Source organism: Pungitius pungitius, chromosome 18, assembly GCF_949316345.1.
Source record: "Pungitius pungitius chromosome 18, fPunPun2.1, whole genome shotgun sequence".
Taxonomy (NCBI): Eukaryota; Metazoa; Chordata; class Actinopteri; order Perciformes; family Gasterosteidae; genus Pungitius; species Pungitius pungitius.
In genome coordinates this window covers 2,689,702-2,700,371 of record NC_084917.1, presented here as the reverse complement: position 1 = coordinate 2,700,371, position 10,670 = coordinate 2,689,702, and the positions used below count along the sequence as shown (strand labels likewise).

At 41.6% G+C, this 10,670-nt stretch overlaps 2 protein-coding genes across 3 annotated transcripts; both read left to right on the top strand.

The window, feature by feature from the left end:
- Nucleotides 1-1,828: 1,828 nt before the first annotated feature.
- Nucleotides 1,829-4,950, top strand: ptcd2 (pentatricopeptide repeat domain 2). Its single transcript, XM_037484901.2, has 10 exons — nt 1,829-1,958; nt 2,293-2,385; nt 2,471-2,600; nt 2,712-2,829; nt 2,916-2,994; nt 3,084-3,175; nt 3,293-3,406; nt 3,507-3,581; nt 3,678-3,791; nt 3,989-4,950. Exons 1-10 carry the CDS (start codon nt 1,829-1,831, stop codon nt 4,208-4,210), a joined length of 1,167 nt encoding a protein of 388 aa, XP_037340798.2. The 3' UTR covers nt 4,211-4,950.
- A 165-nt stretch (nt 4,951-5,115) lies between these two features.
- On the top strand, nt 5,116-10,300 carry cacfd1 (calcium channel flower domain containing 1). 2 transcript variants are annotated; one of them, XM_037485362.2, is made up of 5 exons: nt 5,116-5,707; nt 7,024-7,096; nt 7,673-7,798; nt 7,967-8,074; nt 8,576-10,300. In XM_037485362.2, exons 1-5 carry the CDS (start codon nt 5,596-5,598, stop codon nt 8,664-8,666), a joined length of 510 nt encoding a protein of 169 aa, XP_037341259.2. In that variant the 5' UTR covers nt 5,116-5,595; the 3' UTR covers nt 8,667-10,300. The 2 variants fall into 2 exon arrangements, with proteins under 2 accessions (XP_037341259.2, XP_037341260.1); XM_037485363.2 differs by lacking the exon at nt 8,576-10,300 and adding an exon at nt 8,300-8,517.
- Nucleotides 10,301-10,670: the final 370 nt, after the last annotated feature.

Genomic DNA, 10,670 nt, shown 5'->3' with positions numbered 1-10,670 from the left:
GATACCATGAATTATCCAAGGCGCTTGTCTGATTGGCTGAGCGAGCAATCTCAGCTGGATCGGCTGAGATCTTGTTGCCAGGGCAACAGTGGGGAACTCCCTGTCCCAGCCCCTATTTTCTCTGCATGAGTCTATCTTTGGAGTCACTTTAAGATGCACCTCAATCATTGAGAGGAATCTTTGCCCACAGGTTCACTAATAATGTTTACATTATATTGTAATGAAATATACATGTGCATGGTGTGCATTTCCATAAACGACTGATTAAGACTTTTCTCCTGTCCGAGTTCTGACACTAAACGTATTTAAGAGTGGCACTGAATCTAGAACATACCTGAATGTTACAGAGAAAAGGCAGAAAGAACTCCTTCACAAGGGCGTCAGTCCTTGGTTATGTAATGCTGTGTAGGTCAATGGGTACACTAAGTGGAGGCAGGGTTTGGTGCTCACTGCAGCTGCCCCTATTTAAATAGTGGAGGTAAATTGATTTGAATTTGTAAAAGTTCCTACTTAACCACAAGGTTGAAACCAAAAATGTCAATAGTACAAGCAATTCTGAACTATTATGACATAAATCATGGCCTTTATGAACTAAATTGTTTGAGTCCAAGGGATGATATGATGTTTGTTTTGAGAATTATTCAAGCCCTGAAATAGGGACTCTTTTCTGAAGCATCTCAAGGATCTGGTGTGATACAAAAACAAAGATATGAAGTTACACATCAATAGTTGTGTACTTCAGCACTGTAGTCTTGAATTTTATATTTCAAGCCCTGAAAAGATATTCTTAATTAAGACTAGTTGTCCCATTAATTGATTTAGCATCAATTATGGCATTGTTTCCAAAGACCAAATAAGAGTTTTTCTTGTGTTGCTTCATTTCATTCCTTGTAAAAATGTTATATTCTGAGGGTATAATTTCAGTTGAAGCTAAAAAGGCAGAATAAAACAAGAAATAATAAATAGTAATACTTATTTTCTATAAGGGACAAATGCAATGGAAAACAGAGGTGAAAATATTTGAATAATGTTTTGATTAGATCGGATCAGATTGGAAAATGAAATGTGACTGTATTGTCTCTACATAAGTGCAAGTTCTAAGAAAGAAAAGTGCATATTAGCATTTAACCAGAAGAATAAATAACAGAAAAGTGCAGAGTAACATAGTGACAATATAAAAAGAAAATATCATAGACAGTTTAGGGTAGATTTTAATATGCTAACATGTACAACCTTCAGTATGAACAGTTTGAAGATATTCTAAAAAATATTAACCACTTAGCTGTACAAACTTTTTTTTTTAAATGTATAACAATGACAACATAATTCACGAAAGGTCAAACAGTTCATGTATTTGAATTGCTGTGTACCACACATTATTTACACAAAGGTTATTGTGTCTTAAAACTTGAAACATAGTTAACAACAGTAATACAACAGCGCCACCTGTAGGTCACAACATAAACACCTTTATGCTAAAAGAAAATGCTTATTCAGATTAAGCATGTTGGCCTGGTGTTTAAATAAATAATAAATACAATTCAAATGTAAAACCCGGAGTGAAAAAAATGAATGACGTAGAATTGTAAAGCTCTGTAGACTGCTCCTGTGTCGGATTACAGGGCGCCGCCATATTGGATGATACCAAATTGAGTATCACCACATTAAAGCGAACTTTAAGAAAGGTTACACACTCTTACCCAAGTTAGAATATACATATATATAATAAACTACTGCATTATAATGCATGTGTTAGTAGTTGGTAATGAATCGACGTTATGTCACTCTATTCTTTTTCTAATTCCCCCCCCCCTTGGTTTTGGCGCGCATGGTACGGTCAGTGGGCACTATGGCGCTGGTCGGGCTAGCTAGATGTTGTCGGTCTTTCGGACGGGATCCCTCCAAAGTGGCCTTCTGTGGTGTTTGGAAGCCGGCTTGGATTGAAGGTTGCGCAGGAGGTAACTCGTTGGCGTGTCTCCGTGTCTGTAACCTTAAAAAGGGTCTGTTTTTTGAGAGAAGCTACGTCAGCTGGTAGAGAAGTAACCCACATGTTTACAGAGATGCTTCATGCGATTTTATTCTGTACTTTTACCTCCTTACATTTTAAAATACTGTTCTTTTTACTCCACTAAGGGTAATATATTACTCTGAAGTGGGCCACTGCATACTTTTATTTTTTAATATTTTAATTTCTAACTACAAGTAGATTTTGTTTTGGATCCTTGCTGATGGATGCATGTTTTTGTAGTTTTTGAAGTACTTTTACTTGAGTAGTTCTGGTTTTCTCTGCAGCTAAGAGGCATCTGTTGTCAGAAGATGTCATCAAACTCCAAGGCTTCCAGCAGAGAAAGCTGGCTGTGGCTCATCTCGTCACTGGGTCAAAAGGTGAAGAACTGCTGCTGCAGTATTCTGTCATTTGTGAGCTCAGATTCATTGAGAGCTCATATTCTCCACCACCACCATTTTACAGGAAATTACATCGAGCTATTTACCAAGAGGCTACAAAGAAATGAGCTGATTCCGAGGGAAGAGCTGAAACTGCTCCTTCACTTGTGCCAGACCGCCGATGACGTGCTGATAGCGAGGGATGCCATTTATAGGTCATTTACATCTTTTATTACCAAAACATGTTTGATGTCTTATCTTCTTCTCTTTCTCTGAATCGCCTTTGTCTCACACTAAAAGATAGAAACTTGATGTTCAATCACAAGGTATCACACGGACAACAGGAACTTGATGTTTGGAGAGTTCAAGTTTGGTCCCCTCTTTGTGAGACTGTGCTACGAGCTGGGCCTGGAGAGCTTGGCTGCCGCTACACTTACAGATGAGGTGAGGTAAGGGGCAACACTTTAATACTTTTATAAGAACTGAACTAAACTTAACTTGGTACTCTTTTCTCTCACTTGTCTAAACAGAAAATGGGAGGATTTTTCGATGACGCAACTTCCTTTAACATCACCATAGACATGTTATTCATTAAAGGCTCTTTTGAAAGTAAGTGCCCGATTATTTTCCCATTATTCATTTTTTCTTCTGAAATTATCAGCATATATGTTTAATATTCCCAATGATGAATATTGCAGAAGCCTTGGAGCTACTTAGAACCATGAGGGCCCAAGGTATACCATTCAACAAGGACACACTGACACTGGCAGCTGGCACCTGCTATAAACTGGTACTTAACCTATAAAATATTATGAAGTCTGTTTTAACATTACAGTTCTTACCGTCATATTTGTTAGGATGCAAAAACTCTCTAAAGTCCGCTAATATTCTGTGTGGTTTGGGTCAGAACACGGCCGACTCGTACAGGATCTGCACTGCTCTGATAGAGGAGGGTCAGACCAAAGGGAACGCCGTCCCCAGACACGCTCACTGCTTTGCTGTAGCATTGGCACTTAGACAAGTGAGTCGAGGCCTCTTCCTCTGAGCATTTTCATCTCAAGAATGTCCCAAGATATACGTGATCAATCGTGTTTTTTTTCTGGGTTTTGTATTTGTTCCAGAATGACATAGAAAAGGCCCAGTCGTTGTTTTCACAAATAATGATTACTGACAGCAGATTGTGCCAAAATCTGAAGGTAAGTGTGCTCATGTATCTGCAGCCTGTTCATCAGCAGTATTTCTTGCATTTTTTGTTAAATTCTAAAATGTATTTTTTTTAAATATAAATTTAGGTCACAATACTAACGATGTCAGGAGCCGTGACGGATGCTGTTTCTCTGCTGTCGGCCGCCTTGTTGCCTAAAAGCCCTGCTTTTGTGAAGAAGCTCGACTTTTCTCAGGAGGTGGTAAGTCGCTCTTTCCTCAAAAATGCAGATGTTGACTAAAAATAATTATTATTAATAGATGTAAAATGTTTTAACATATTCTTGCGGTTAATATTCATTTGAATGTAAACGTTTCACTTGGGAACAGGATAGGATGTATGTGGAGATGAACTGCTGTAGACTAGTTTGCCCATGTGACCTCTCGCGACCTGTTGCAGGTGGACTTGCTGCGCTTGAGGAGTGAGGGCGGCCCACACGCGATGGAAGTGGACCAGATAATTACCAATCTTGAGCGAGCCCATCAGGTGACCCAGCAGACCCTTGACGGCATGCTCTGCCACACACCCACAGGGAAGAGGAAACCAGAGCTGAATATGACGGACAGAAAGACCAGACGAAGGAATCTGAAGTCACTTCAATCCACTCTGCTGTCGGAGTGATGGAAGCCTGCTTTCACTGAAGGCTGGATGCAATCAGCCAAAACCACTGACTTGTTTGAGTATTAATGCACCTACCTCTCCTTAAACACAGATGCAGACTGGATTTCGGTCTGTTTTGTTTTTTGTTGCCATTCTTATCCAAATTTTGATGAGTGATCAAGTCCCGACAGGCACTTTAACAGAAAGATTCTGTGAGAAACCATTCAAGTGGACATGGATTTCCTTGCAAAAAAAACTCATACGGCTATTGAGTGATTTTGGAAGAATGTGTTGTATTTAAAAGTGTGAATGAGTGATTAAAGATGAATTGGACATTCAATGGTAAAAATAAAGTCTTGTTTTAATATAAAAGGGTGATGGTGAAATACGTTTTTTAGTTAAATAGCTTTACAATGTTTCCAGTATGTCTTTGAACAAAAGTGAGGTCAAATCTGACTGGATGCAATCACTTCTGTTCAAATTGATCATAAGGAGATCATTTGCCACAGCACTCTCAATTTAAAATCAAGACTGTTAGAATTCACAATGGATCTCAAGTGTAAATGAGGCCTCAGCAGTTTGCATTGGACAAATTATGTGAGATCAAAATGTTTTGTTGCTGTCATTGCACTGCAGATGCTTGCAGCAAGCAAAACCTGTTTCGACCTGTTTTTTAAACGTCGTTGGTTATTTATTTGGGAAGACGGCGATTATTTTGACCCAACTTTAATTTAAAACGAATAAGGCACAAAAAGGTGACCTGAACCCTGGAACGACAATGTCTCGAATTCAAAAGATAAAAAGACCAAACGGAATGTCGAGGTGTTTCCACCTCGAAATTGTGATAATAAAAACGTGTTGAAAACATGCTGCTCGTAGCCCTCTGCATGTAAACAAACCATGACGCGTTTTAGAAGCTCCCACAATGCACCGCGGTCATCGGCTGAGCGGCCAGATAGGAGAACAACGGAGCATCCACCCAACAAGCCGCCGGGCCACTGGACTCTATATAATATTATTTATTCAAAAATTAAAGTTCGGGATAGTTTTTCCTCGTTTTTATAAAACTGCTGAAGAGCTTAGTTACAGACGCAGAGGTGATATCCACTCCTATCGGCAGCTGGGTGGTGGTGCTCTTTAGCATTGGCTAGCCGGTTAGCTAGCACTAACTGACCGGGTGTTTGGGGGCGGTGTGAAAAGCAGCTGAACACAAACAAAACAAAAAGAAAGAAGAGCTCATTTAAAAATACATATTGTTTTTTTTTTTATTCCCTGCCACGCTAGGTACCGCGGTGTCGTAACAATCTGGTTTAGCAGTTAGTTTGTTGGGACTGGCTCAGCGTTCCGCACTAAATACCGGGACTCGGGTTAGCTTCAGCTTGGCTAAACGTCGCTAGAACAACGCGATGAACACCGAGGCGGAGACCGCAGCCTCGACCAAAGCCACCCCGGAGGACGATGGCATGACGTGGTGGTACCGATGGCTCTGCAAGATAGCCGGGGTTTTGGGAGGAGTGTGTAAGTGGCTGCCAGCGTTTCTCTTTTCTCAACTTAAGTATAAATACATTGACAGACAGGCCGCCGATATATCGCGTATCCACAAATCCTGCTTCGTACGATGCGGGGGGAACTCTTTCGTGTCAGTCTGGGGTGACGTTAAGTTTTTACTACTTTGTGTGTAGCAGTGCTTGTGGGTACTTTCCCCCGTTATTATAAGGGGTTGAAGTATAAACAGGGCAGCGAGGGCACCAGGTCACTATTTTGAAGGACACATTGTTTACAATTGTGACTTATATTGTCAAGCCAGACAAAAGCTTAGTTCAGCCCATTGCCCCCCCCCCCCCCCCCTCATCCATCCATCCATCCCCCACTGTAGGACACAGGCTGTTTGGCTTGCTCACTTCATGGCAGCGTGTCATTCCTAAATCAAAACAATATGATCTGTACACACAGAGTCCACTGCAGCTACTTTTGCTATTTCCCCTTGGAGTCCGCGTGAGAAGCAGTTTTCCAGCAGCGTTGCAGCTCTCCTTCACAGTGACACCAGAGTCCCGGCTCCCGTATCACATTAACCGAGCAGAGCAGAGCAGTGCAGTGCATATTCAATGGGGCTCTGTATTATTGAGGAGGCCGGAGAATTTGAGGGACAGCGAGATGAACTACATTGTTCCACTGTTGGAGGCAGCGTTTAGATCTCGGAGAAAACAAGGCAAATATGTATCCTCTCTTCTCACTGTGGGGTCTCCGCTTTCTCGCGTTTACTCTGAACACAAGGGATTTTTTTTATAGGTTAGGCAGGCTTACTAGTATGGTGCTAATTGCTTTTCCAATGTGTGATGGCACCATATCACACATTATTTACAAGAACTACCAAATATTCATATATGTCAAATTGAATTTTTCACAATTTATTAGGGACCACGGATAGTCAGACAATAGTATGAGGCACATAGGGACAAGTATAATAGTTTTAACACGCATGGGTGGGGGGAGATATCCCCGGGATGAAGCTATAAAAAGATACATTGAAACTGATCAGATTATCATGAAAGGAATCTTGTGAATGTGATTCTTACACTGTGGTAAACATTTGACATGGCTTAACTTCAGAACATTCAGCCCAAGTATGTGTGATGATAGTTTTTCCATCCAACATATACGAGCCCGGGCTAGTTTCTCAGTTATTTACTCTATTGCTTTAGAAATCAGGCAGCCACGTGCTTTACTTGGAAGACCTGCATGTGTTTGTTGTTTGTGCATTTGTTTCCTCATTCTGTGTTTATGCCTTTTGTGTCCTAATAATCACCCTTTGACTTTGTTTTGTTGTTCTGCAGCGTGTGCCGTCTCAGGAGTGTGGAACTGTGTCACCGTGAACCCTTTGAACATTGCTGCCGGAGTATGGATGGTGTAAGTCTGGCCCTCTTTACGCATATTTAAATGTAGCATGCACGAACAGCTCATTCACATTCCATAGTCTTAGACAGTTTTTACCTTGTTTTTTATTACAGGTAAAATACAAATAACAAACTTCTCATTTATACTATTCAAAGTGCTGGATGATATTTCTCCTCTTAGCTCAGGTCACAATGTACAGTGACGGTAATTTTAAAGTATCGGAAAAGACAACACACATGCTGCTCAGATGACCGAGGTGTGGAGAAAGTCGTGAACGTGTCGTGCCAAAGACATTTAGTTGCTCAGGATTTGCAGACTTGAAAATGTGCACGAAAAGCCAACTGTGGTTTTTGTTTGTTTGCTTTTTAACAATTAATTAAAAGCTTGCTAGAAACAAAGAATAATTAAACGATTATCCATTTATTGCTAATTTGGTCTTTTTTATTTTTATATACATTTTCTAGAAAAATGATCCTGGATGGTTCCAACTTCTCGGTTCTGCTTTCAAATGTGCTGTGAAACGGCCGGTGTTTGGGTTTCAAACTGTGCACAAGATAATTGACTGCTGCGTTTGTGTCCTGTCTCAAGGTTGAACGCCTTCGTGCTGTTCCTGTGTGAGGTCCCGTTCTGTTGCCAGTTCATAGAGTTTGCTAATGCCATAGCAGCCCGAGCAGACAAATTCAAACCTTGGCAGAAAGCCTTCTTCTACTGCGGGTGAGAACCACTACGCATGCTGCACAGTTTGTGTCACTCCAGACCGTGGACATCCTCACAGTGATTAACATTGCATCGTCTATTTTGGGCATGTCGCTTTCCTACCTCGGCATGTACGTGAAATGATTTCCTGACTTGTTGTATTTGTCTTTTGATGTTTATTTTCAGGATGGCGATATTTCCCGTATTTCTGAGTTTCTCCTTTACGACTTTGTTCGGAAACGCCATCGCCTTCGCCACAGGAGTCCTGTACGGACTTGCGTCTTTAGGCAAAAAGTAAGATGTCTGTTAGTTGCTTCTAAACTGTAATAATGTACTATATTGGAGGTATAATTAGTGTATCTTCTGAAGCAGAAAGAAGGGATGATGACAGCTATTCTATACAATAACCATGTCCATTATCTATTTTAAGACTTAAGAACTTCTCAAATGTACTATGCAGACATTTTGTAATTAATCCTATCCCTCGATTTCTCACTCATAATAACATCCCACTAAAAGGTTACATTAAAACAGGCTCTCATTAAATGCAGTATCCCACATTATAATCGCTAATATGATTGTAATCGTGTGCTTCTAACAACCCTAATGAGTCCCTTTACTCATGCAAATCAACTTCTGAAGAGGTGAGCCGCGTAATAATCGCACATTAACATTGTCCTCCTCTCCTGTCGCACCTGCCTTCTCTTCGTTTCTACCCGTCTTTTGGTTACCCCCCCCCTCCCCCCTCTCGCCTCCCGTCCTCCTCCCCCCCCCCCCCCCCCCCTCCCGTCACAGGGGAGACGCAGTGACGTACGCCCGACTGCAGCATCACAAACAGGGGGACGAAGAGAGGATGACGGAAGCGGCCAACGGGGCTCCGGAGTGAGGCGTCCGCCCTCCGTCCATCTCCAACGCTCCTTTCCTTCTTTCCCGTTTCTGTCGCTGCATAATTATGACACGGAGTTTATTTATTTCCTGGAAACTGCTGCATTATTGTTCTCCTGGCCGGGGTAAACATCCAAGCAGATTGGATTGTGTCCATTATTTGGTACCTGGGGTGGAAGTGGGATCTTTTATCAAGACTCCATGACTTAAACTGTAAGCTTTGTTCTTATGGTCTTTTCATGGATTGTATTTATTATTTTATTACCTTTTGTTGTTGCTGTCAGTCGTAAACCCCATTTCTGTCGCAAAAAAGTGAGGTACGTCTTTTTCGCCCCAAAAGCCTTTCAGGAAATCCCAATAGAATTCAATGTGATTGTAAAACGTGTCTTCAGGTTATTTGCTATGACTCTTGAGGCCGTGATTCAGAGAGGTCTGATCACCACATATCTGTAAATAGTCCCGTGGGTTTCCTTTAGTATCTCCCTGTATTTGAATCGCAGAATGTACCTTTGTTGGATTACTATCTAGTAAAGAGAGACAGAGAGAGAGAGAGATTTTAAAGCTACGATGCAGACGACACTCTGAATTGCAGCCTGAACGATTTTTTAAATGTTAAAGTCATTATGGATAAGTGTAACATTGGGAATGTGGTCTACCCAACGACACACACAGTTACTGCTTATCCGATCTTCATTTTCTACGCATGGCCTCGTATGGAGGGAGTGTCACTAAAAAGCTTTCAGTGCATGTGTGAGGTTGTTAACGTGTCGTTCCTCGTGATCAAGTAGCCGGTAGCTGCGTGCATCCTTTTTTGTGTTTTTTTTGGGGGGGGGTTAGAATCTTTTACCGAAAATGTGTTGTATTTATTAAGAGTCTTAATTGGTACATTCTACCAAAAACACATACAATATTAAATGACGGGACATGTGTCGGGATTGGTCTGCACTCCGCACATTCACCAAAGCCATGGTTTGCCTTTGTCACAGAAGGGAGGTCTGCAGTGTGCGACGTGTGTTTGTAATGTTGTTGCCTCGCCTCTGTTGCGTCATCGTCGGTGGGGACTCTTTGGGAAATGATTGTTTACACGTACCTCTTACGGCGGTTTCCATCCGGTGGCCCTCACTGGCCGCTCCGTGACTGGCTGGGTTTTTTTCACACGGCGCCAGCAGCTCTCAGGTGTCACACGTGCGGATGTACGCTGGCAGTTTGTGTTGCGTTTTGAAGCGTGCACAAGCAGATTTAAGAAGGGATTAAGCACTACACACCAGCAGTACGCTACACTACAAACACACTTTACCGTTTTGGTAAGATGTTAAATACAATAAACGGCGTTCTTTGTCCACAAGCATCCATCCAAGTGTATTTTAGCGCAGTGACTGGCATTGGAGACTCCTTTGGTTCTGATTGATTTTACGTCATACAGTGTTGAGTGCACATTGTGCTGTAAGGGATGTGTGTTGTGATGTGAATTCTTATGTTATCCATTAGTGAATTAAACAAACTTGCTACTACTGTCACGGGTCGAGCTTTCTTATGCTTTTGATCCTTTTTTATGGGGATGAATTCTTTTGACTTTGATGATCCAACTTGTCTCAAAGCTTTGCTGAACGCTTTTAACCAACTACCTTCACACTTCCACTCCCATCGGCGTCATGCTTTTTTATCAAATGCCAGCACACTAATAAGCTGAAGACTGAATGTTAAGCCTCATACCGGCGGAACATCCATTCCAGCAGATGGACCTGCAAAAGTTAAAGCTTGCATGTCTTGGTGAGCTCACGTATCTATATGTGAGGCACGTGGGGGGTGAAAACATTACATTACATTTGCATAGATATCATGAACTGGAACATCTGAGTCTAAAGAACCAAACGGCAGGAAGTCGACACAAAACCCTCACACGAGGATGTAATGTTGTTGAGCCTGACAATGGTCTTGGCATTTCCAAAAGCCCACAGTGGATTCAATTTTAATAACATCGGGGCATTGTGCTTTATCTAAAAAT